Genomic DNA, 27,560 nt, shown 5'->3' on the forward strand with positions numbered 1-27,560 from the left:
CTCTGGAGACGCCTCGCCCGTCCAATCGGGAAAAAATTGGACACAGCCGGATTGTTCTCGACGCCTCTCCGGTTTTCGGACCGAAGTCGGGACTTAAGTCCAGAACTCGTGCAACGGGTTCTGGACAAAGAGCGCGGCGGTTCTCCAGAGCCCGGTTCCTCACCAACAATGTACAGTCATAAAACATCAGGACTTCATCGCTGCTCGGCGCTCGGTGTAAACCAGACACGGCTCGTGAGCAGCTTGTTGAGCGTTCCCACACCAGATAGCCCTCGCTGAAATGATCCACGTTATTGCCACTAACAAACATAAGCACTATTCTTCTCTATCTTAATTTCATATCTTTGCTTTTTTTCTCTACAGTAAAGACAAAAAAAAGGGGAAAAAAGACATTAACTGCAAAAATCAAACAAACAGTGAGGAAATGACCTTGTATTGTACACACGCATGAAAAAATAATCTAAAAAAAAAAACAGATCCTTAGCCATGTGCTCAACGGAGACGTTAAAAAAACAAAACAAAAAGTTTCCTTGCAAGTCTGTCTTCTGTACGTATGATGTAAGAACAGAAAAATTAAATATTACATACTGTATAGGTTATTGTTACAGTAACAAGGTTCCATGCGATCGTATTCTTCTCGCCTGTACAGAATGGAGGATTCAGTAGTAAATAAGGCTGTACAGACCCATAGTGCCAGCATGTCAGAGAGACCTGCACTGGAAAAACTCCAAATCTTACCAGGAAGTTTTGGTTTGGTTTCCAGAGCGCTGGAAAGGGCATTTGAAACAAGTTAAAAGTAACTTTTCAGCAAAACATAGGAGATTGTTTTAAGTCAATAACTCTTGAACACAGATTTTAAAAAGTATTAGTTTTAGTGGCAGGTTATTTCACTTATAAAAAGACGTCCTCCCCCGCCCCACAAGTTACAAGTGAAATAATCTGTTAGTGGAACTAGTATTTTCATAAATTTCAAGGATTTATTGACAAAACAAGCTCCTATGTCTTGCTGAAAAGTTACTTGTGAGTTAGTTTTGTCTTATTTCATGTGTACTAAGGTATTTGCACTAGAAACTAAAAGAAAAAAAAAATTTGGTAAGATTTTGAGTTTTTGCAGTGTGGAGACCTGGGGACCTGGGTGGGTGTGTTGTGGTCCGCTGGTAAGGACAGAGGGCGCATCATTCTAGGGGTAAACCAAGGTGGCTTTTACTAAGAAATTAAAGTATAGGGTTACCCTTTTAATGCTGCGTCATTATTAAATCAGTTCGCTTGCATTAAACCAATCCCCTTAGGTTTTTAAGAGTGATCCAAGAGAACACGACAAGCTGGGAACATCCTGGAGCTGATAACCCCCCGCCCCCCCAAAAAAACAAAAACAAACAAACAAAAAAAGACATTCTCAAGCGACAAAACAGTGAGCAACAGCAGACTGGTGTCTCAGGATGGGGACTCCCTCCAGTTCGAAACGTCCCACCAGGAAGAAGAGGCATTCAGGACTGGAAGCAACAACGAAAAGAAGAAAGAAAAGGATCCACACACTCCGCCGAGTCCAACCGGGTCAGTTTAGTTACACAGGAAAGGTTTCATCAGGCTGTCGATCCCATCAGATAGCTTCGCAATGTCAAATTTACCAAAAATGTTCAAGTCGTGACAGAGAAAAGAACATCTGTTTTAATTTATTTGTTACAGAAACAGAAGTATTTTTGATCTAGTTTGTAGTACAAATATCTTAGTACACTTGAAATAAAACAAAACTAACTTACAAGTAAATTTTCAGCAAGAAATAAATATTACCTTGATATTGTTGAAAAAGCACTAGTTATAAGTGAATTAACCTGCCAATGGCAGGTTATTTCACTTACAACTACCACTTTTTCATTAATATTAATTAATGACTTGAAACAAGTTCCTATATCAGGTTGAAAAGTTACTTGTAAGTTAGTTTTGTCTTATTTAAAAGTAAATTGAGATATTTACAGGAGAAACTCGACCAAAAATACTTGGTAAGGTTTAGTGACGTTGCAGTGTGATCAAAACTGGGGACCGTGTGGACGGGTTTTCAACCAGCACCGGACTGACGCTCTAGTTTTTAAATGTGCTTCTCTACCTTAGAGACCCTCCCCTGAGAAACACCAACGCCCACAGAGCACCGAGACCCTCTGCGCCCTCCCCAAAACAAACTCCTGCAAAAGTAAGACTTAAAAACACACATTCAGACCCCCTCCCTCCACGTGGGTTCATTCAGTCAAATACATTGTCTAGTCTTTTTTATTTTTATTTTATTTATTTATTTTTTTTTAAACAATCTGCGAGTAAACCGCGAAAGCGCTGAGAGAGCGAGCGGAGCTGAGGACGCAGAACGCGGGGCGAACGGACGTTCGTTACGTCACACCGACGGGAGGAGAAAAACTCCATGGCGGCACATTCGTCAGGACCACATCGCTATGTTGGATGTGCAGTGGGCTTTATAAGACACGAACGCTTCACATAGTGCAAAATGGAGACATGCAATCAGTTTAACTCGTAAAAAAATGGGGAGTATTTTGATTTTTTTCCCACATAAGACTAATTTATCTCAATATAGCCGCACAGCAGAAAGCTTACAGCAAAACGTTAAAGTTTTATCTCTTTGGTGAGAGCTTTTTTTTTTTTTTAACGTTTCTTTGTTTTGGCTTTTCACTTGCAGCCGTCATGGAAGATACAGAAATTTGGACGTCAGAGTTCAGATTCTCTATAACACACACAAGCTAGCTACGACAGCCGCTAACAAAATATGGAAAACGTTAGCTCTGTAATGAGTTTGTCTTTGTTTTAAAACACCTGTAGGATTCTGCTTTACATTTAGCGCTCTCTTTTATTCGTCGTGTGACGTCACCTCTAGTTCTAATATAAACTAGAATGAAGCTAGCTAGAAGGAAACGCCCTGTATCATTTTGTTGAACAGAAATTGGAATTGGGAAATTTTGGTTTTGGCAAGTACAGCTTTACAAACAAACCCAGACGTCAAACATCCGGCACAAAAGTCTGATTAGTGCATCTTCAGGTACGCTAAAGCTAATCGATATACGCTAAAGCTAATCGATATCAAGGCTAACATGTTTAGCTCCTCCGCTCACCTGCTGCTCCATTTCTTCCTGTTTTTAATGTAGAAGAGTCAGTTTGGTAGCTGTGCTGCTGAAGACGTTTACCCGACAGTGCGCGGATGATTTTATAGAGGCAGATTTAAGGCTAGGATTTGTATTTGTTTTAAATTTAGCTTTGCTGTGGATCGTTCCGTTTTGCCCGGTGCGTCGGCTGACCTCAGCTCCTCGAGTCAAGAGCTGATAGAAGCAGCTAAAGCAGCATAAAGCTATTCACACCGTTGACCCCCAACCCCACCCAAAAAAAGGACCCCAACCTGAGGCTCAAAGCTGCCTCCTCAAACAGAGCATAAGAAAGAGAGAGAGAGAGGGGAACCCTAGGAAGAGTTTGCTTTAAGTGTAAACAAATGGCGAAGTGGTTGTAGTTCTGATGAGACCGTGTTTCTGCAGCTGTGTGGGTGGCGGCAGCCGGCGGGACATGAACGCAGTGGCTCTCCCACGCACACTCAGCCTCCAGGTCCCGCCTCTCCTCATCTTTTCTCTCTTTATGTGTACAGTCTCTCCTCCACCTCTCTTTCAGACTCTGTTGAATTAGTATGAAGCCCTCCCTCAAGTTCATTTCTGCACCTCTCTGTTTGTGCTGTACAGTGAAAAAGAGCAGACATGGTATTAAGAAGCCTGAGGCTGTTTTATCCTCTTTCTTTTCTTGTTTTTTTTTTTTTTTTCTGCAGTTGTTTCTCATCCTCGCAGCTAAAAAAGAAAAAGTCGTGCATCTGCAAACACACACTCGGACACACACAACCCACGCCTCCCCCCCCCCCACAAACACTCCTACCGAGCCGGAACATAAACCCTCTCTCCGTTTCTCTCAGGTTGTTTTTCAGCGGCGCCATGTTTGGACATGCAGGAGGGGGGAGGACGGGAACGAGGGCCTGGGAGAGAAAAGGTTCCTAGCTCATAAAAAGGAAGAGTGTAGCTCTGTGTGTGTGTGTCTAACTATGCAAATGCGACAAAGGAGAGGTCTTAGTTCTGCTGCCATCTCCGCCGATATTTCTTCTCCTCGTCATCTGCCGGGAAAACACACAAAAAAGAAAGAAAACATGGTTTAGAGAATGAAATGGGCTGTTTACGTTGGTCCGGTTCTAAAGCAGAGAAGAAAGAGAGGAAGGAGGAAAAAAAGCTGCGGTACCTTTTCACAGAAGGCGAGATAAAAATTTATGCTGATACGGAAAGCAGAGGGGAAAAAAGAAGCAGGAAAAAAGGATCAGAAATGTGGACAAAGCTGCTGAACATTAGAGAAAAAAAACGAACAGAACCAGTTTAATAATGACTGAAATTCATAAAGTGGGTTGTTTCTACACTTTGACCCCAGCTCACCTTCTAAATGGTTCCTGGAAATATATTTCAGTGCTTCGTCCAGGAGGATGACAGGGATGGAAATCTTTAGGACCACGACCCACTGGGACCAGCACAAAGGGGTCACCTGGAAGATCAGCTGAGGGGCAAAGAAAACCCACTCAGAAATACTTAAAATGAAGCTGTATGACAATGGGGACTTAAAGGTTTTAGCACAATATTTGTTGGAATTATCGTGATAACGATAAAAGTGATGATAAGAACTATTTATTCCTTTTTTTTTTCTTTTTAATACCAATATAGACAGTTTTGGGGGTTTTAAACATCAAATAAAATGTGGAATGGTCTGTCCCAGATGGTTTTTCTTTAAAGATGCATTAACATAAGAATCAACAGTAAAACACACTTTTCACAATAACTGTTCCTAGAAATGTACTAATGGTTTCCCTACAATCTGCTCCAATCAGTGATTGGCTGACGAAAGTAAAATTCTGAGTTTCCCACCTACATTATTCGATAAACGCGTCACAACGAGCGGAGTCAGTAGTTGGACTTGATCAGGCGTCCTGAGAACTCACCGGCAGAGGCTCGACGTACAGGATCAGGAAGTGGAGGGACAGCGACAGGATGATGGCTCCCAGCAGCCAAATGTTGACCCAGGGAGGCATCCTGAGCAGGGACTGGTTCTCAGACAAACTGCCAAGACAGATGTTCCCACAGGTCAGGAGGTCAGAAAGAAAAAATGAGCAAACATCGTTCTAAAAAGTAACATGCGGAGCGGTTCTACAGTCATTTCCTTGTTTACCACAAAACGGCTAGCTTGAAGCTAACTGTTAGCTTCAAACGGTTATAAAAACTACAAAATGTTTTATATTTCACCTCTACTGTTATGCCGCAAGATTACAATCATGATTGTTTTTAGGAAAGCACAATATATCGGCATTTATAATGCAGGTATTGGTCAATTTTTCACATGTCAGTGAAAATGAGGAAAAATGGGCCAATATTAGTAATTATTTATTTCAATCTTGTTACCGTTTGTGTGTGATATTCATGAGGGAGAGAGAAAACAGCCAGGTGGTATTCGTTTGGTTCACTGTGTTAAATGGAGAAATATCTTTTATTGGCTATGATATCAATATTAATCAGGGTTTCTGCAGGTTTCACCGACTCAAATTTACAACTTAAGACTTATGAATAAAATTTAAAACCTGGTATCTTGAATTTATCTAAGTGCATCTAAAAATGTTCAAAAGAAAATCTAATGTTTTATTTATTCTAAAGATATATATCTTCATTAGAAAATTTAAGACTTATGATTGAAATATTTCAGGCCAAATTAACTTTCTTAAACAAATTTAAGGCATTTTAAGGCCACAATTTTAGATACATAAATTTAAGGATTTTAAAGATTTTTTTAAGATTTCACGGTTGTGAAATCTTAAAAATGTTAAAAATCGGTGTTATTAGGCATTGTTGAGTTTGGAATTAGACAACATCTGTTCCACTTTTTATTTAATTCCCCCCCCCCACCAACACTTAAGGTGTAAAATCACAATTGTCATAATATCTAATAGTGAGTTGGTGTGTTGGATGGTATCAAAATTATAACACAAATCTGATCAAATGCACAGTCCAGCCTCTAAAAATCCATCTATCGTACTTCCTTAAGTTAACACTGGTTTTACAAGGAGAAACGGTGAAGAGCTGTCAGCGCTGCTGTTATCTACTCTGTAACCGAATCCCTCCTTCAAAGGGCTTGTTGTGTCGCTGGATAACAGCGTCTGATCCCTTTAATAAAAATCTGACAGCCCTGACATTCAGCGCCCGTCTGCTCGGCCTCCGCATCAGACAGCCGCTGACCTGTTGAGGGAGTTGAACATTTCGATAGTGACCAGCACCGACAGCGCCATGGTGGTGGGGTAGCGGGACTCAAACACCTCGCAGTCGATGTCCTTGAACATCGGGTTGTCCTCTGTGCACTGCATGAAGTGTCGCTGTGTGCGAAGGGAGAAGAAAAGAGGTTCAACGCGAACACGTGGCTGGAGATTCAGAGGTCGGAGGTGTTGCTGCGACAGGCAAAAACAGGCTGAGCTCACCAGCTGGTAGAAAGACACCTGTGGGCCCTCTTCATCGAACAGGTACCACCATGTGGCTGCGCTCACTGTTCCCAGGCCCACATATCCTGAAGGAAAACATTAAATCAAAGTGAAAAATAAAAACAAGTACAACAAAATGAAATCCATTTGTCATCGTCTCAGACGTAGCGCTACCTCCAATGGCGAGGTATCTGAAGAAGAGCCAGCCGGAGATGAGCGGCTCCTTTGGGTTACGGGGCGGTTTGTCCATGATGTCCAGGTCTGGGGGGTTGAAGCCCAGGGCGGTGGCAGGAAGCCCGTCGGTCACCAGATTCACCCACAGCAGCTGGACGGGGATCAGCGCTTCGGGGAGACCCAGGATGGCTGTCAGGAAGATGCTGCGGAGACAGAGCAGGTCAGGCGAGGCCAGGGAGACGGAGACGGCCTCATGTGGAGGTAGGGCCGGGCGGTGAGGCTTAAAAACAAGTGGCGTCACTCTCTGGACGCTATTCGCCAAGAAAACAAATCCAGAGTTTCCGAAAATTCAATCTTCAACAACCAGAAAATTCAGCGCCCAGCCCTACGTGGAGTTTCCAGGTCTCGGCCTCACCACACGACTTCTCCCACGTTGGAGGAGATGAGGTATCGGATGAACTGCTTCATGTTGTTGTAGATGGCCCGGCCTTCCTCCACCGCAGCCACGATGGTGGAGAAGTTGTCGTCGGATAGCACCATCTCAGACGCAGACTTGGCCACCGCCGTGCCGGAGCCCATGGCGATGCCGATCTCTGCCTTCTTCAAGGCCGGGGCGTCGTTCACGCCGTCTCCTGTCTGAATGAAACAATTCATTTCATGACACAAGACGCTAATTTTGCTGCAAAACACAAACTCTTACCAAGTATTTTTCGCCTAATATCAAGTGTATTAAAATACTTGAACTAGAAACAAGAGATGTGCGACATATCGGCACTAACGTTGGTATCGGCCAATATTAGTAATTTTTTTAAGTATCGGTCCAATAAATAAAATTGGTTTGATATTTATTTCCACTTCGTTGCCACTTCGTTCCCGCTCCTCCGGTCTGGAGGAGCGGGAAAGGAGGTCAGTCATGTGACAGCGATGCAGCAAAGGATTGTGGGGAGTTTAACTGAAGCGGAGAAGCAGTTGTGTGTGTGTTTGTTTTTTTCAAGGTAAAATATATATAATATCTACAGTATCTGTAAATATCAGTAAACGTACATAACAGCAATATTTATCCTGGATATCGATATCGGCCCAATCGGTGCATCCCTACTCGATATGAGACAAGTTAAAAGTAACTTATCAGCAAGATAAATACAAATGTTTTAAGTCAATAATTCTTGAATACAGATTTTTTTTTAAAATTAATTTTACTGAGTTTTTGTTTTCACATTAAACTAAAAATATCTGCCAGTGAAAATGGTACTTTTTAAAAACTATATTCAAGAATTGCTGACTTAAAACAAGAGCATTTATTTACTTTTGTCTTATTTCAAGGGCACCAAAATATTTGAAGTAGAAACTAAACAAAAATACTGTAAAGATTAAACCAGATATTTTAAAGCTCCTAAAGCCGAGCCGTGGGAGACGTCTCGCATTCAAACAGAAGAAGTCAACAGCGGCGGCTCGGTTCAACGCCGTCGGGGTTTATTCAGATCTGGACGGATCCGTCAGCGGCGGCGGGGCCTTGAGAGCAGTTCTGGATTTATGGGAGAACTGGACAATATCTGACAGCCAAGTGGTGATACTGTTGCCTCGCCGCCTTCCCGGAGGATTGGCGTCTCTTCCGAGGCGCGTGTCAGATGGGGAGCGGCGGAGCGAGTGACGGATATTGATGGCTCAGTCTGAGGGAGCCTCAGAGAGACGGGAACACGCCTCGCCTCACCGGCTTCTTCTCCTCCGCCGCTCAGATGTTCGTTACACAGCCGAACTGTGCCAGGCTACGATGTCATCTTTATTTTTTTTTATTATGAGAACGAAGTTGTAATAGTGCCAGAATAAAGTGATGCTTTATACGAACATCATGAGAAATAACAAAAGATTTAAATGAGCTTGATCCTTTCCATTGTGATGATTAAAATTTTTTGATGGACAATTTGTTAACAGAAGAATCATAATGAATCTTTTTTATCGTTTTGGTTGCAAGTGGTTTTTCTGTTTTGTTTCTTCTTTTCAGTTGTTTTATTTACGTCCCAATGTGGAACGTAAATAAATATTCTTTAGAAAATGTAAGTTCATTGGTCTTTGAGAGGACAAACCTGCGTTATTATACCATTATTAAAAATATTGCTTGAAAATGGTCTGAAAAGAATATTATTACCGTTTGTCACAATAACTGTTAATGATTCAACGACGATTTTTTTTGTTGAAAATTTGTAATACCTGAACTATTTTCCTCATTAAAACATCTTTTATCTTTTTATGACTTCTTTCTGGTAAAGCTGCATCTTTAATCAGCTGTCATTATGACTATATACTCATAATTAAAAAGGTCCAAGATACTCTGTCATCCAAGAAGGAATGACTGAAATAAAAGACACTATTTGGAAATGCTCTCTGTCATTTGTAATTTCTTTTTTTTCAGAAAACAAAGCGAGAAACAAACAGAAAAGAAACCAAAAAAGTATTGGAAATTAGATTCGTCGTGAAAAAAAATCAGCGATTTTACTTGTAAGCCTTCTTGCCCGTTAACTTCTCACCATGGCTGTGATCTCGTCGAATGACTGCAGGTATCCGACTATTTTGGACTTGTGCGCCGGCTCGACGCGGGCGAAGCACCGGGCGCGTTTCACCGCCTCTCTCTGCTCCTCGGTCGTCAGGTCGTCGAACTCGCGGCCCGTGTACGCCTTCCCCTTCACGTCCTCCTCCTCGCCGAAGATGCCGATGCGTCTGCAGATGGCCACGGCCGTGCCTTTGTTGTCTCCCGTGATCATGATGACGCGGATCCCGGCCTCGTTGCACAGCTTCACCGAGCCGATCACCTCCTTCCTGGGCGGGTCCAGCATGCCGACGCAGCCGACGAACGTGAGGCCCATCTTAAAGGAGGAGAGAGGAGTGGGATGAAGGGGCATTCACTGGACCGACGGAAAACCAGAATGATGAATGATTTAAGCATAAATGAATGGATGGAAAATAAGGAAGCCGTAAATGTTCCATATTCTAGAGCATTTTTATACTCATCCAGACAAAAATACTTCCTTAAATTCCAGACTTTTCCAGAATTAGGGCTGTTAGTAGCAAAAACAGCTAGCCGCTAACAGCCCTAGCTGTTTTTGCTAGCATGAAATCACAGGTTGCTAATAAAAAGCTAGCAAGACAGCAAATATTAGTCTGTGTGCTACATTCCTAATCATCTCCAACTTTTAAAAGCAACCATTTTTAATAGGACCAAAAGGATTTAAAATATTTCTAGAAGACTGAATTATGTGTTTGTTTGACCAACATGTGACCGCTCTAGCTTAGCCCCTCCACGCACCTCGTATTCTGCGAACTTGCTGGAGTTCTCCAGGTCCATGTCCTCTTTGCGCGGCGGCGTGTCGTGGGTGGCCAGAGCGAGGCAGCGCAGGGTGTCCTTACCCGTCCCCCACTCCCTGATTTTAACCATCAGCTGCTCGCGCAGGGCTGGCGTCATGGCAACCTTTGTCGTTCCCACACGCAGGTAGTTGCACCTCTCCATCACGCTTTCAGGAGCGCCCTGCGATGGAGAAAAAAATAAAACCAGCAACAATTGAAACAAACAAAACATGGAAGTTCAAAATAAATCTTTACGCTCAGCATGAAAACACGTTTTTAAGCACTAAGAGTTAGAGACTTTATCCAAATGAGAATATTTTTTGTTGTGACAGAAGAAAACTTTTATAGAGTCTAAATTATATCCGAGAAAACACACACACAGACACACAGACACACAGACACACACACACACACACACACACACACACACACACACACACACACACACACACACACACACACAATGCTTATGTTCCCACACCTTAATAAACATCTTGCTCTGGGCGCCCGCCTTGACAGGAGTGCAGTAGACGGACATGGACTTGCGGTCGCGGGAGAACTCCAGAGTGAACTCCTTCTTCATCAGCTGCTTGATTACCTGGCGGCGACAGCAGAGGACAGAGGAAAGTGAAACAAAACAGAAGAAGAAGAAGAATAAAAAGGCTGTGGCTGAGCCTCCGACAGCTGAACGACAGTAATTCACAGGAGACAGTCGACCGGCTCGTCCTCAAATCTGACCGAGGATCAGGAAGGACAGGAGGAATCGTGGAAACAGTCAAATGTCAACTACGCTGCAGACTACTGGGTTCTGCACTTCATTGGGTTTTTATGCGACTGACCAACTCAAACCGTCATTCAACCAAAATCTGTGAGCGATATGAACTAGGACTCCAAGTAATGATTATTTTAGTAATCGAGCATTCTGACGTCTAAAAAGAAATTTGAACATTCTGCAGATTTTTCTTTGAACACATTTTTTTACAATATTATGAATATATAAGAAAATGCAAATAAACAGATAATTTAATTCCTTTATTGAATAACAAAATAAACAGTTTATTGACTAAAATGCGATACAGTCCTTTAGTTCTGCTGCTAGATAAATACTCCTAACATCAACATGTGAAAAGCCCAGAGGTTTTCTGCCCGACTGGACATCAGCACAGAGTCGGGCTGATCTGTGGACCAGGTTTCCATTAATAATTGAAAAGCAAGCAGTGCTTAATAGGAGATTTTTAGTCTTTTTAACAGAATATTAACCAGGTGAAGCTAAACTCTGAGGAGTTCTTGGTGGAACTTATTTACAGACAATATAAATGCAAAATATATCATTTCATATAGTTTTGGCTTAAATTCTGCTCTGAGTGTGCTCTTCTTTCAGCGAATGCCCTTTTTTGAGCTTATTCCAGTTAATCAATGACTAAATTAGTTGTTTCAATAGTCGATTGTTTCAGCCCTAATTTGCCCTCACTCTGCATTGTGATGCCTTGTCCTACCAGTAGGGGTCCTTCTAGTTACAATCCTGTTTCTGAGCGGATAACAGACGTCCAGCTGAGATCGCTGCAGGTGAGGAACTTGAACTGGATCCTGTAACCTGCTGCTACATCCCACATCAACAACTGGATGTTTATCTGAGCTCCTCTTTGTTTCTGGGCTCTGCACTTTCCAGCAGAAGCCTAAAATAAAAAAACCCATTTAAATTAATTTGATTAAGACGTCGCTTGGTTGCAGAAAGTTTGTTTGGAGATTACAAACACCGTCGGGCCCAGACGTCGTCCCGACAGTGACGACGTCTGGGCCCTTAACGGCTGCTATTGACACAGAAGTGAAGCAGCTCCAAAACTGCGGGGGGTAGAGGGACATCTCACCAACGCCGGCTCATCGGTCTGTTAATCATTCACACAGCAGGACTCTGACCGTTCCCACGTGATGAACTTCGCCGTCTATTTAAACTACTACAACTGGGAGATGTTCTCACAGGCAATTTGTCCTTAGACAAAAGCAAACGATCGCCAACTCACACCCTGAAGTCAAACATGTATCAAATGACAACAACGTGCTTCATTAACGAGTCTTTGTGCGAGGAGAAAGTGACCTGCTGACTTCAGTCTTTAGTTATCCACCCGGGGTTAAACAATACCTAAACGTGAAGCTGAAAGATCAGAGCGCCGTCAGAGCGGATGGATGCCGTTCGAACGCCAAGCAGATTCATTACAGCCTCGCAAACTGGTGCTGCTGTGGATGTCAGAATGAAAACTGAGGAGAAATAACCAGACCTGCGCAGGGAAGAGGCTTCAGCAGCTGTGACTGGACAATTAGCGAGATCAACATCCTGTTTATAACCGTCACTCTGACAGTCTGAAGCGCTAAAGCAAAAGAAACCAGAAGTGACATGTGATAGTCCTGGTTTATTATCATAATAACGGTAACACAGATAAGCTGTGAATGGTTCGCAGTAAAACATGACAACATGAGTTTTAACATGTTCCACTGCAGACTGAAGAGAGAGGAAAAAAAGAGACTGAAGTACGGCAGTGGCAGCATTAGGCTTTGGGATTGTTTTGCTGCAGGAGTAGATGGCATCATGAGGAAAGGACAGCATGAGTCGGCCTGTCAGGGTGACACATTTTGCTGGACGATAAATTGTCTCAGAAGTTATTGTGATAACTGATAATATTGTCGTTTAGAGATAATTTTCCAGCAATGGTAGCGAACACATTGTTAAAGGTCAATAAACTTTAAATTCTAACAAAGATTTAACATTGAATCTGGAAGACATTTAAAATATCCAGAAATAAATAAACAAAACAGAAACAACAAATAAAACAAATTATGAAGTCTCTGTAAACAAAATAGTTCTTCCAAATAAAAGACTAGTTGAGGCCAAAACACCAGAGTGAAGACTTTTGTCATTCAGTTTTTTGGCAGAAAGAAAAAAAAAACTGTAAATCATGCAAATAGAAATGATCGAGTTTGCTTTAATTTATCATGCGATTCATTTATTTATTGTTTATTGCGACAGGTCCAATTATGAGGGAAAACTTTGTTTCTATCAAACATCACTTGCATCGCACATGCAAACTCACTGGTTAATAATAAATGCATTTATACCAGTTATTGTTCTCCATTTGAGCAAAACCACTTGGTCAAGTCTTTTTTAACATTCCACACAAAATAAATGATAAAAGTATATATGATTTGAGATGATATCGTATCGGGTCAGTATGGGTATCGCATCAGAAGTGAGGAAGTCATATCGGGACGCCCCCACTTCAAAATGCACAAAAGGTTAGATAAACTCCGACATCTAAACCTAAACCCAATGCTCCAAATTAAAAAAAGTCAAAGGTCACCGGTGTCGAACGAGATGCCGAAACGTGCACGACTGAAAGCGTGCGTAGCTCGGTGGAGACGCTGCAAAGGGAAATCTTACCGAGTTGCAGGCGCCGGCGCGCTCCACCTTGGTGAGTCCTGACAGGTCGGTCTTGAAGACGTTCATCTTCTCCACCAGCGTGGTGAGGGCCGTCTCGGTGGCCTCCCCCACCTTCTCATAAACCCCTTTGCTCTGCAAGAGGACAGGCTGGCGTTTAATTTCAGCAATCACAGAGAACAGTTGTACGCCGTGCTATATGTCAACAACATTTAGTCAACGATGACCCTAAAGCAAATACCCTAGAGCATGTCTGTCTTCTAAATATGGCCGACATGAAGTTTGAGCCCAGCATGAAAAATGTTTTGGCTTCGCCGGCTGAGACGAGCCACTAATGTTAAACAGCACACATCATTTATCTGTGTGAGCGGCTGTAGGTGGCAATAAAACTCCTCGTTTCTCTCTAGCATTCCCATCTTCCTCCTCCTCCTCCTCCTCCTCCTCCTCGTCTTGCTCCTCTGGCCTTCTCACACGGGTTGGCACGCTCATCTTAGCATCCCTTTCAGAAATGAGCCAAACTGGTGGCAAAGAGGCTATTTCTGAAAACTGAAAATCTTGAGGGGATCCGTACAGGATGAGAACGGCTTTGTCCCTGGCCTCCCCACTCAGCATGGTTGCCATGATAACGTGGTGTTGACAAAGAGGTGAGAAAAACAATGAGAACCAGGGAGAAGACGACACGCGAGAGTAAAATTAGCTCGGAGGAACAGAACGCTCGTGTAAGAAAGTGGCCCGTGTTTTCCAAATGAGAAAATTACCCTCCTGCAACACCGGATGTGGAAGAGAGAAACCTCGAGAAGAATTCAGAAGCCTTAAAACTTTTACTTGCATTGTTGTTTCAAAAACAACCGACAGCTGCTGCAGCATTGTGAAGTGGAAGGAAAACAATGGACCTACAACCTGGTACGTCTCTACCGGGTTGAAACTTTTGCTCCTATTTCACTGTGAACCCTGACCCTGACCCGAGGTCATCTGTGGATTCAGCCTGGAGTTTGATCCACTGTAGCACAAATATTCCTGCACTGATAAATTGACCAGACAAATAAACTGGGCCTGATTTCCTTAAGTTTGGGAAAACAATCGGCTGATAAGTGAATGTAAAGAAACGATCTTATCTACCTTTGAAAAGGACAATCAGCCGCTGTCCTCTTTTGCTCCGTCGTGAGAGCAGGTGTGGCTCACAGCGCTCACTCACTGCTGCCAAATTAGTAACTTTGTCATATTTAGCGATTTCTCAAGCAAAAATGAAATAAATAAATAAATAAAATAATTAATAATAAATTGGTATTTGCCAAAAGCAAAAATCGGCAGGTCAGGCTGATCAGCCAAAAATAAAAAATAAAAAATGCAGAGACACATTGTAGCTCTGGCTGTGTGTTCAGGGTCACTGAAAGGTCAAATATCGCGTCTTTCGAAGCCACTCCCGGGTTTTCCCTGTTTTAAACTTCATCACTCCACTTCTCTGCTCGGTGCTCAGTGAGACGGCTTTGTCTTGGAGGGTTTGCAGTTCTTTTAAAGTTTATATTTGATCGCCATGGACAGTGCCAAGTAACATCTCGGTGAATGGTTTCATAACCCAGGCCTTATCCACAACTTTCTTCCTGACCTGTCCGCCAGCTTCCTTGGTCTTTTGGACCCTGACTTTCCTCTAACGTTCTCTAAAAAAACCTCTGGGACCAGAAACGGAACAGCTGGATTTTAAATTAGATCAAATTACAGTCTAAGTGTTTCTAAATTAGGTGACTTCTGAACCCTGAGCTTTATTTACTCAGAATAGATACAACCATTAAAACCATGCACAGTTTTCCTTCAGCACCACTTTGTGTGTTCGCCTTCCCCCGTACATCCCAACAAATACCATTAAAGTTTACCATAAAAAAAAAAAAAAAAGAAAAGTGAAAAAGTTCTGCGTTGCAACTCAAAATAACTGTACATGTAAATGACCTCGTTGTAGTCCAGCGAGGAGTCGTTGCACATGGAGCAGACGGTGGCCAGCTCCAGCAGGCCGTCGTAGTCCCCGCACTGGACGGGCCTGTTCCCTTTAAGTCTGGGGGGGGAAAGAAGCAGTCAGATGGCGGGACAAACACAAACATGTACGTCAGAGCAGGTTTCGCCGGCAGCTGGTCAGCGCTGCAGCGTCGAGAGGAGAAAACGGCGGCCGTGCAGCGGTAAGCAGAGACCGCGCGCCTCTGTCACGCATCGCTGATGACTGCATGGCGACCGTGGATCCCTTCCCTGTGGAGGCTGCAGCCGTTGCTAGCAGAGCTCCCACACAGAAACCCACACTGAGCCGTTATGAAAGCGTCAGGTTCACACGGAGCGGCGTGCTCGCTAAGCAGTCGAGCAAAAACAACACGAGCTGCTGACATCGTTCTCCTGCCTAATGGACGGCCACCTACCTGCACGCCTCCACAAAAACATGTTCGCCGACATCAACAACCCAACAAAGTAGAAGCGTCTTGTGGCATAGCTTATAGATATAAGTACGGTAGAGTTGAGGATTAAGGGAATTTTTTTTTAAGCTAAAAAGGAGAGGTTTTGTTTGGGGTTTTTTTTTTTCCTCCCAAAGGCCAATTGCGTTCTGCAAAACTCACATTTGTCCCTCAGGGGCATACGTAGAACCAGTGATGGAGAACTCGTGCAGGGTGCAGCTTGAATCCTCCACTTTGTCTGCAACGAACATCTGCAAGAGGAGAAAAAGTTAAGAGATGAGTGGACAGAGAAAAGCTGAGCTTTGCCCTTGTTATGTGGCTGCAAGTCTGTGTGTGACAAAGATTTATTTTTGTTTTCTGTATGTAATTTGTTCAAGCACAAGCACTGGTCATCTTTGGTTATTTTTAAAGCTTTTCCTTTTATTCACATCCAGCAGACCAGATGATCTGTTCTCAGAATCCACAAAGACTGAAGGGAAAATTGATCTTTCAAGGAAACAAAACGGAAGCATTCTAGTTTGTTGTTACAGGCAAAAAACTGACAATGAAGCAGCAATGAACTGGAGTTTAAACAAATATTTAACACACACACATATAGAATGATATTACATTGGAGTTACACATGTGAGCAAATTAAAAAAACAAATTGCTTCGTTCTCATACGGATCCAGATCTTATTTGATTCTCTACTTCCTTTTTCTAGTTTCCTGCAAAACGCAGCTGGTTTAGGTTTTTCTATAGCGCACAGTGATTTGTTGATTCATTAAGTGTACACATGCATTCTCTTTATGCTGATTGTATTTTTGATCGAATTAAAATTTTCCCAGTATGCAGCATTTAGCATCATATTTCGATTCGATCCGTCTCACTCACGTGTTGCTAAATTATTCAGCCAGATTTTTTGCAGGCTGCATATTAAGCCTCTTCATTCACTTCCTGCTTCCTGAAATCAGTCTGCCACACACCCAACTTTAAAGTACATTCTGCATGATAAAAGATGCAAAGTGAAGAAAGTGGAAATTATTGAGAAGTACCATCAAAGGAGGTGAAATTTTGACATTAAAGTTTTCACACGATAAATAAAAATGGCAAAAATCAACTTCCTTTGTTTGTACGTACCGTCACTGCATTTTGTGTTATGGCTTTTTTTTTTCTTTAGTAAATTTCGGTTTCTGCAGCATGCACTATACTACCCCCTCACTATTTTTGGACGTCAAAAACACCCACAAGCATCATGGGAGTTGTAGTTCTCACAGTAATTTATCAGACACTTGCACTTGAAACCTGCACCAGTGAATTGGTGAGATTAGGGAAAAAAAAAAGAAAACATGACAACGTTCCTTTGAGGAAACAAGGAAGGAAAACAATTATCAGTAATATTGTGGGAAAAATCAGCAAACATGAATTGAAAACATGTCTGAGACTTCTCTGATCAAGTGCCAGGAAGTTACTACGGTAGTTATTTGGTCATAATAATCAATTTGTAGCTTTGCTGGAAACACCTGTGGGTTTCTGATATTTGGCTGTTTAGAAGGACAATAACTTTAATGACAGACTGTCAGCGGTTTCTCCCTGGAGCTACGGCTTAATGCTACAGATGAGCCTTTACAAGAGAAAATCATCTGAACTGGCTCTCTGCAGCAGCCGCCACATCAAGGGGGCTGGAGCAGACGAGAAGAAACACGGCTCTAAGTAGATTAAGTTAGGATCGCACTCTTTAACACCTTGTGGTTTCATCAGATCTCCAGTTGTACAAACGTAACATCTGATGATGGTGGAAACCAAAGATTCAGTTTCCTAGAAGAAATCGATTTTAAACAGAAATTTGATCCACTGAAAGGTATTCGATGGACTGCACAGACAGAATATACACTCGATACTTGATTATTCCTCTGTTGGCAGTAAAATAATGCATTATTTTTCCTTACACTCAACTTTTCCCTCAATGCAATGACCTTTTATACTTTTAGCTTTAATATGGAGGTCCTCAATGATTGTCTGAGTCAACACGGCCGTAACTCAGCATTTCACCATTAGGAACCACCAGTGTTGCAAATATATCACCACTTATGACGCAACAATGCTGCACAACTGAAAAGCATTACCAGCTAAATACTGAATTCCAGCTGTGGTGAATAAACGCCGTTATCTTAAAGATGAAACCGTTGGGGGGAAAAAAAAAAAAAAAGAGTCAAACAGGAATGATCTTTTTTCTTTTTGTTTTCCTCTCGCTCTCCGACCGTCTCCAAGGAAACGAGGCGCAGTGTGATCCATGTGACTCAGTAGTAGCGCCAGAAGTTTGTTTCTTTTTTCCACCCTGCTCACTTCCTCAGAGGTTATATGGGGATGCACTGTGAGTAACCCTCCTTACAGTAACGTGTGTGTGTGTGTGTGCGCGCATGTGTATGAAAGACAAAAGAAAATGGGAAATGCCGTGTCAGGATTCAGAGGGGAATCCCTGCTGCACAAGAGGGAGTCCCCCCAACCCCAGCAGGGGAACAGCCTGGTCCTGCTGGGAACTGGAGGAAGGACGATGGACAAACCACTGCAGTGAAAGGGGCATAAAAACAGAGGAAGTACATAGTAAACTCGGCTGGGGAGGAGTTAAGTTACCACAAAAAGCACTATCATCAGGAAACGGCATGTGGAGAAGAAAATAAAAAAAAAAAAGCAGAAGAAAGAGGAAGCCCAATTTGACTTTGTGATAAGGCGTGCCCGCTTCTCTGCAGGCGGGGAGCAGCGTGACGGGGGAGTAAAGGCAGGAGCAGAAAGTCAATATTTACTAGTGTCAGCCCGTCTTTAGTCTTTTTCTGGGACTGGAAAGCTTTCAAGGTTGTGGTAGGTTCCCTCCCCTGTGCTCCTGCTGCAGGGAACTCCCTGCTGCTACGCGTTTATCCCGCAGACGCTCCACATCATCTCAGGGGAGAAACAGACCGGCAGCCGCTGCAGACGTACTCTGCAGAAACCCCCCTGACTACACTTAAAAAACGCTGCAACTGGCGATTATATTAGCAATCGATTATTCCATCGATTGTTCTGACGATTAATCGGATAGGTTTTTCCACTTAAACCTCGTTTATACAATATTTGAAAGACGCAAATGAAGAACTTTTTAAAATAAGAGCATAAATATTGCAGTTACAAAAAATGTATTTAGTGTAAGAGTCATCATTTGTGGCAAAGGATGAAACTGAAGCTTAAAAAAAAAAAATACTTCTGACATCAACAGGAAACTCGGCCTTTCTGCTCCGCTTGTCGATACAGCATACGGCTGATCTGCTGACGATTTTTATTTTTTTTAAACAACCGGTTAATAATTGTTTCAGAATGTGAACCAGGTGAAGCTAGAACTATGCAACTATTTACAGACAAAGGTTGTTTGTTGTTTTTACTTAAATGCAAAATGTATGTATTTTTGGTAGTTTATGGCTAATTGCTTCCCTCATTGTGCTGTTCTTTCAGCAAACTTTTTTTTTTCAGCTTTTATACTCCAATTGACAATCAGTTACTAAATTAGCCGACAATTAATCCAATTAATCGCACCAGATCTAGAAAAGAGGTTGAATAAATTTGAAACGCATGTAATATATGACAGATCTGTGTTTTTATTCCTTTATCGAGAAAAAACCCCCAATAAATATCGATACCGTCCGACAGAAACTTCATATCCAAAACTGTAACTTTTCAGGAGATAAAAAAAAAAAAAAGATTTCTAAACGTAAATTTTCACTGTTTGGTCAAAGTCTCATGCACTTTTTGATACTTTTTAACTGGATATTCATCAAGATAACATCTAGATGTAAAACGGGACGTTAGACTTGGTTTAAGAACAATTAAACATACTAGGATTTTGTTTTACACAGAGACCATTTTGTTAGCTCTGCCTGTTCAAGTACTCGACTCAAGACTAGCTATGATTAACTACTTGCTTAAATGTTTTATTATTATTCAATTAATAATAAAACTACATTGTACAATTGACCAAATAAATACGGATGATTCCTCCATCTATGTATTTATTCCTCCAAACATCACGGTGCTTAAATTTTGGAGCTTCGCGCCGGCCGCCGGTTCCTATGCGACTGAGGCGAGGGATGAGCTACGGGATGAAAGCACAAGGTGTTAACTGAGACTGGGATGTGTGCAGAGCGCTTAACAGGAGCCAAGACAAACAGCAGAGCTGACATTTACCCTGCGCTTAGAGCAAAGTCATTCTGCAAGTACCACACACACACACACACACACACACACACACACACACACACACACACACACACACACACAGGCAGACAAAGGGAAAGGGAGAGGCAATGTGCAAGTTATGAATATTTGTGGATAAGATCTTTCAGAGTTTGTAGTCTAATGCGGTTGTATATGCACCGTTTATTCAACCCGGTGAACAGTTCGGGCCTCGGACCGGAGCACTGTTTGTTCAGGCAACGTGACATTTCAGAGACTTTTACCGGGTCTGTGTGGAAGCTGATTTGGCGATACAGAGGCATTGTCGTTGTCTGGGGGCTGCGTGAGCTCTACCAGCAGCTATCGCGAAACCTGGCAAGTACAGATAAACCTTAGAACAACAACAAAAATAAAGGGTTTTCCAGCTTTAATGGAAAATGTTAAGAAAGAGGAGGGTTAAAAAAAAATTAAACGATAGAAGGAATGGAAAAAGTAGGATTAAAAAATGACCACCTAACCCTAAAGAAGTTCAGCTTCCAACATCTTTACGCGCACTTCCCAGGAAGAAGGTTTCCCTCGTCGGACCCAAACTGCTGACAGAAATTTGGTTGGGATGTTCAAGAATGACCAGGTTTAAGTGCCAGCATTCAGTGGAGGGGGCGGGGGGGGAGGAGAGAAAGAGAGAGAGAGAGAGAGAGAGAGAGAGAGAGAGAGAGAGAGAGAGAGAGAGCTCTGACTGAGAACGAAGTACCTGCTCCAAGATCAACACCTTCAGGTCCGACTGAAATGTGCAGCTTTCCATATGGCAGGCCAAATACCTCCAAATACCTCCAAGGTTTTACTGTGACGAGAAGTGAGTTTGGAGGAGTCCAAGCAGGGCTTTTTACCCATCATGCTTTGAGGCTGCTTCACTGTCAGCTCTAGCTGTTTTACACAAAGGGGAGGAAGGAGGTCTACCTCCAAAATGTTTCACTTCAAATCAACAAAATGGAAAACAAACCCAGACACAAGCGAGCCAACTCAGAACAGACCGAACCAGAACCCTGACCGGGTCTTGCCAAGCTCTACCATCTCGGGTAAACATAAATTATTTTTATCCTGTGTAGCTTGAAGATTATTGACAATAAATATCAAACTTGTGAACCAAGTTCTTGTTTTCATACAAGGTATTCGCATGTTTCAGCTGGACAGACTTAAGACATTTAAAGATATTTTTAATGAAACCTTGAATTAAATTTACGAAGGAAAAAAAACTGTAAATGTGGGGAAAGGTTGGGAGATCCTGCTGTCTTACAATCAAGCGTTGCCTGAATTGCTATATTTCCGGGGTGTGTTTCATTGTCTCTTTTTTCCATTTCATTTACTAAATAATAAATATGAATAATTAATGAAACAAAAGTCATGAATGAAAAAGAGCAGAAATGAGTGTAAACTTGTAATAATTGTGGCTCTTGGCAGCAGCGTTGTGCTTCTCACATGACATATGGCTCTTTGCAGCCATAGCACAGAATGCACCTAGCCTAGCATGGGTTGCTAACAGAAAAAAGCTTTGTTAGCTAGCTAAAATAAGCTAGAAAGCTTATTTTCTAGCCAAGATAGCTTATTTTAGCTAGCTAAAATACCGTACTCTAGAAAGCTTATTTTAGCTAGTTACAATAGCTAGCTGGCAAATCCTGCTAGCTAAATAGCTAGCTAGCTAGTAGGATTTGCTAGCTAACATCTATTGTCAGCTAGATGCCAATAGCCTTAACTGTCACAAATCCCAGAACGCAGTAAAGATGTCGTGACTCAAACTTTTGCCTGACAGAAAACTACAAATACGAGGTTAAATGTCCTGAAAGGACAAAATTAAGACCTGCGATTAACGCATTTAAGTTCAACTTACTTTTTTATTTTATTAATTTAATTCTAGATCTTAATTCAAGATACGTGAATTTAAGGCCGTTTAAGGATGAGCGGACACCCTGTCACAGCAGTTGGATGTAGCATATGAAGAGGATGCATTTTAACATGAGCTGCATGTTGAATCAATGTAAACTTTCCCACTGACTACTTACTCTGCAGACGGACATCTGGTTGGTGGTGAGGGTCCCCGTCTTGTCAGAGCAGATGACAGACGTGCAGCCCAGGGTTTCCACCGACGGCAGGCTGCGGACGATGGCGTTCTTCTTGGCCATGCGGCGCGTGCCCAGGGCCAGGCAAGTGGTGATGACGGCGGGCAGGCCCTCGGGGATGGCGGCCACGGCCAAGGCAACGGCGATCTTGAAGTAATAAATCGCCCCCCGGACCCAGGAGCCGCCGTGGACGGGGTCTCCAAAGTGGCCGATGTTGATGACCCACACGGCCACACAGATCAGGGAGATGACCTTCGACAGCTGCTGGCCGAACTCGTCCAGCTTCTGCTGCAGCGGCGTCTTCTCCTGCTCCGTGGCCGCCATCTGGTTGCGGATTTTACCGATCTCGGTGTTGACGCCGGTGGCGACGACGACGCCGATGGCGCGTCCTGCGGCGATGTTGGTGCCCTGAGGACAGCAGAGGAACAAGCAGGAGAGAAATAGTAATGTACTTCTATTACAGGCAGCAAATTACAAATGCATAGTATCCCTGGGTGTTTCAGGAACTTTGTTAAAAAAAAAAAGATCAATATCCTTGTATAAAAAAAGAGCATGCTGCAGGGAACTGCAGAGGGTTTACTCACAGAAAACAGCATGTTCTTTTTGTCCTGGTTCACAGCTCTGGGGTCAGGAACCGGGTCAGAGTGTTTGATGACGGACACAGACTCCCCTTAAAACAACAACACGTTACTATCCTGTCATGGATTTCCACATAGATGTCATTAGGTATGCACAATATATAACCAATGCTGATAATTTCAGCACAATGCTTCTAGACTATTTACTTAATTGTTTATTTATTGTAAATCATATTGCTATAGCAACCTTCACCAGCATTAAAGCACGTTTTCCTAATATCTCGCAGCCCATGAACGCACCATTACCGTGCCATATCATTAGGTAAACAACACTTCACACAGATTACCTCGCAATATTAAACTGGACGTTTGCATGTGGCAGTGACTGGTGTCACTGGTGTACCTGTAAGGATGGACTGGTCCACTCGTAGAGTAGTGGACTTTATCGAGGTCACTCTGATGTCGGCAGGCACCTTGTCCCCAACTAAAATATTAGAAAAATAAAATCAATAAAAGCATGTTTTTGTTGTTTTCTTTAGCTTTCTTGTTCTGTTGTCTTTTCTGAACTTGATCATGTTGTTTATTTTCTTTCACCGTTTGCTTATTTAATTTTTTCCCCCCCCTTTTCAAAATCGGTTCACAGAACCACATCTGGAAAGATTATAAACGCTTTTGTGGAATGGAGGAAAGTTATAATTTGTGTTTGGTGGGAAGGAAAATGTACTTTTCTGATAAATCCTGTGATAATGCTGACATCTAATCGACGATGTTGAAAATCTAAAAACTTGTTTGTAAAACAAAGACAAAGTTTTATTTAAAGCAACAAGTGTGTGTGGTTTTAATCGTAGAAATGGGTGGAAGGTGGTTCCAGGCGTAAAAAGAACCTGACTGTAGAGCCTTTAGTTTCTTATTGTCTGGACTTAAGATGAACAATGTGTAGCCTACAGCACAGTTACATTTGGCAATAATAATTCTCATTATGATTAACCTGTGAATCCATATGATAGTTCTCTGCACCCACTTAGAGTTTAACATCTACAATAACATAGAGACAAATAAAAACACCCCCCAAAAAGTTGATGGACAACTATAAAAAGTCCAATTTGTGTTACGTTTCAACACTTTTTTGTGTTTTTACACTAAAGTATTGCAACGAAGCTCTAATGATAGCCGGTTCTTTAAACTCACTTTCCTGGAAAAACTCTGTAAAAGAGAATGTTCAGGTTTTCTTTTATTTACTTTTTTAAATGCACATTTTGTAAATAGAGTACAATTTATCATTACCAGGAAACGTGGCTACCTGATAAATAAATAAAACAGATTGAAGTTTGAAATAATCATAATAAGTTATAATTAATACTTCTTAAGCATCAATCCCAAAAAGGGCTTTCAATTTATTTTCAAGATCAGGAATGATTGATAGAATTTTACTTCTAATTTTTTACAATCTGAATAAATTTCAATGTCGAGTGCCTTTAGTTTTGCTTATTTTAATACAAATAACAGAGCTGGTGTGACAAATACTATTACTGTGCACAAAAAAAAACTTAACAGGAAAAACCAATTTCCAAACTGCTGGTGGAACATTTCCTGGAAATAAAAACCTTGGTTTGCCACTGCAGAAAAATGAATTCAGTCTTTTCACAGGCGGCCTAAAAATCTCTCAAGGATTTCCTGAAACTGTTAGAATTCAGTTCATTAGATTTTAATACAACAAACCACTGAGCTCCTGTGTAAACACAGCAAAGAGAACATGCACTTTTAATAAGGTAAAGACTGGGCTGAACCCTGAAGGAGAACTGCAGCATTTCTGGTCAAACCACATTAAACATCCGTGTTCAGAAAATACGTCGCTGGGTGAGAAAAACAGATGGGTTCAGACCAGGATCAGCCTCCAGCCACAGGTAAACAACAGCTCGATACAACCTTGATGGAGTCACGTTGCACAAGAATCGATGGTTTTCCCCTCCCTTTTGTTCTCCCTTCAGTCCCTGCACCTCCGATGCAACACTTCCTCATGCATGTCAGACACAAGCTGAAAAGTTGGACTTTCTGCCTATTAATCCTTCCTTATAAAGATGCTACTTGATTCCAATCAAAGAAAAAGAAAAATGTTAATAGAAATAACATTTAATGGAAACATTTTCATAAGTGAGAGCCTCTGCAGGTTTGTGAGATCTGGATAGTTTTACAAATTAAAAACAAATATTTCTTCTGCAAGTAGAATATGTTTCTTAAAGCCTTGTCCATTTGCTGTTAACATAACGACTTCCTCTAGGAAGTAAGTATAAACTTTTATTTCAAACAGATATGAAGGGTAATGCTTTAATTTTGACAGTCAAGACTTTTTTAACATTATACTGAAGACAGGAAGCTGTTCTTGAGTTTAGAAATATAAAACTAGCCTTCAGACAAGCTAACAGCTTGTCAGTTAGAAATGTCCACTTTTAAGGCAACGTTCTTAAGGTAAAGTTTTTGTTAGCTGCTAACTGTTAGCAGTTAGCTGCTAACTGCTACTTAGTTGCCAACAAAAGCTAACTAGCTAACTAGTTAGCAGTTAATTAGCTAGCAGCTAGTTAGTTTTTGTTGACAACAAACTAGTAGTTAGTTAGCTGCCAACTACTAACATTTAGCAGCTAACTGTTAGCATTGTTAGCGGTTAATTAGCTGCTAATAATGCTAAGGAAAAAGACTGTTGAAAGCAGAGGAGGGGAATTCTAGACTTGACTGAGATCATCTTCAATTACAGTGTGTAAACAGTGAAATCTTTAGTCATATTCAATAAATCAGAATATGTTCCCATGAGGAAATTGTCAAATTTTAAAATATTTATGGAAGTATTAAACATATTTTTTTTTAAATCCACATTTTTGTATCAACAATCCTCGTATTATTGGTCTGATGTAATATTCTAACCTTAGATGTCACGCTTTCATCAACTGTAAGCAGAAAAATTATCATAAATGACAAATAAAAGCTTGAAAACATCACTGATCTATAAAACGTGCTTCACAGTGATGGTGTTGCTGAAATTAATGTTTTATTGATATTCTAATTCATTGAATTTGACTGTAGAGGTGAAAACTTGAGAAAATTAATTGTGGTCGTTTGTCGTGAGCTGCATGGACCTCTACACCTTTTAATGAGGATAATAAGTGATAGTTTCACCAGCAGTAGGAGCGATAATTAGCTTTTTGTTTATAAATGAAATATATCAAGTTTCACGTATAGATGCTGAAAAAAAACTATCGTCATGATGGGACACAGTTGAAGGTGGAGTGTTTTGTGAGAACATTATCTTGTTTTCCTTAACAGTTTTACTTCTGACTTCTATGAGATTGTTGATAAATCAGGGTGAGAGAGGTGCTTTGGGAAATGTGTGTGTGTGTGTGTAGGAGATGGCTGGGGGCTGCAGGTTCGGTGGAGCCGGACAAGCCGAGGGCAGTAAAGACATGCTGTTCAAACGCCTACCTTCTCTTTCTGCCTCCCGCAGGCAACAAGAAGAGATTTTATGCTAATAGAGCTTTGCCAAGCTTTAGCTAAAGGAATAAATGATAAAGAGGATTACTGCACTCTACTTTTTAATTCGGCAACTGGAACATTGCAAGATGCTGTCCTAACAAAAAAGCAAAACTCTAAAGTCTGTTTTCCATCAGCAGAACTTGGAGCTAAATCTAACAGTCTTGCGTAAACCTAGAGGAGCGGGGATCCTGCTTCACGTGTGGGGTCATCGTGACTTGTTTTCTTGGACAGACGCCGCATTGGTTTCCCTCTTTTGGGTTCCATATAAACTCCCGGGTAACTCTTGACAACCAGACCGCCGCAGTGAAGCCATTCAAACAAGAGAGGAAAGTTCCAGTGGAGGCGCAAATCACAACCGCGTCGTAACCGAGCCTGGCACTGCCAGCGGCGCTGGTGGAAACTTGAGTAAATATATTTATGCTCTCCTCTCTCCTCAGGAGCACTCACTCGTTTTGCTCCTTTTCCGAAGCCTCCATGCAGTTTATTCTGAACCACCACCACAATCCCCCCCCCACCACATCGGGTTCCTGTGGAACAACCGCCGACTAATCTGTAGAACAGGACAAGGCGGGAAAAATCAGCAGAGTGGAGGACAATGATGTGTTTACTCTGTCACCTTATCCTAACAGGATTCAGAGCGCCGCAGATTCCCGACGGATGTTTTATTGAAGATTGCCTTGCAGGATGGAACTCAGATGTTTACCCCTGTTTAAAACTGCTAAGCAACAGCATTATGTCAGTGGGTTGGAACCGCATGACTGTGTGCATTTCACAACTCTGCAGAAAGGTGCGCAATATCATTACTACAGATCTTCAGCAAGCTTTCTCGATGGAGTGCTGCCAATGCCGCCTCCAATAAAAACTTTCAGTGAGAGATGTTAAAAAAAAAAAAAAGGAGGACTTTCATGCTAATAAATTTTGGGTTATTGTATTTTGGTACATAAAAGCTGCCTGTGGTGCAGAAAAGTTGTGCTTTTATCATCTTTAGCATTCAAGTTTAGACATTTCAGAGTAAATCTAAGCATCTGCTTTCTGCAGCAAAAACACAGTGAGACTTTTGTTTGCTCGCTGCACTAACTGCACCACTACATAACAGCTTGAAATTAAATTTTTTCTGTCATTTTTCTCTATTTTTTCACATGACCTCGCCTTTGTTCCCTACCATAGATAATTAATGACTGCAGGGTTTCCCACAGTGTATTGTAAGCCTGGCGGGCCACCAGGCTTTATGTGGGCCCCCACCAGGCTAAGCATTCCTTA

At 41.9% G+C, this 27,560-nt stretch overlaps 1 protein-coding gene across 2 annotated transcripts in view; it reads right to left on the reverse strand.

Moving 5' to 3' along the window:
• Positions 1-2,640: 2,640 nt before the first annotated feature.
• Positions 2,641-27,560, reverse strand: part of atp2a3 (ATPase sarcoplasmic/endoplasmic reticulum Ca2+ transporting 3) — a 50,602-nt gene continuing 25,682 nt past the window's right edge. The window contains exons 6-22 of one of the 2 annotated variants that reach the window (XM_015035199.1): positions 23,182-23,262; positions 22,785-22,870; positions 22,144-22,608; positions 16,070-16,158; positions 15,420-15,522; positions 13,479-13,610; positions 10,527-10,643; positions 10,008-10,226; positions 9,232-9,567; positions 7,122-7,342; positions 6,707-6,909; positions 6,533-6,618; positions 6,297-6,430; positions 5,012-5,129; positions 4,455-4,572; positions 4,267-4,297; positions 2,641-4,144 (exon numbers count right to left, since the gene is read on the reverse strand). In XM_015035199.1, coding sequence (XP_014890685.1) covers positions 4,293-4,297; positions 4,455-4,572; positions 5,012-5,129; positions 6,297-6,430; positions 6,533-6,618; positions 6,707-6,909; positions 7,122-7,342; positions 9,232-9,567; positions 10,008-10,226; positions 10,527-10,643; positions 13,479-13,610; positions 15,420-15,522; positions 16,070-16,158; positions 22,144-22,608; positions 22,785-22,870; positions 23,182-23,262 — 2,513 coding nt within the window. In that variant the 3' untranslated portion in view covers positions 2,641-4,144; positions 4,267-4,292. The remainder of the gene's footprint in view (positions 4,145-4,266; positions 4,298-4,454; positions 4,573-5,011; positions 5,130-6,296; positions 6,431-6,532; positions 6,619-6,706; positions 6,910-7,121; positions 7,343-9,231; positions 9,568-10,007; positions 10,227-10,526; positions 10,644-13,478; positions 13,611-15,419; positions 15,523-16,069; positions 16,159-22,143; positions 22,609-22,784; positions 22,871-23,181; positions 23,263-27,560) is intronic. The other variant, XM_015035190.1, reaches the window with a different exon arrangement.

The sequence above is a fragment of the Poecilia latipinna genome, unplaced genomic scaffold (assembly GCF_001443285.1).
Source record: "Poecilia latipinna isolate Pla-1442-1.1 unplaced genomic scaffold, P_latipinna-1.0 Scaffold20, whole genome shotgun sequence".
NCBI classification, from domain to species: Eukaryota; Metazoa; Chordata; class Actinopteri; order Cyprinodontiformes; family Poeciliidae; genus Poecilia; species Poecilia latipinna.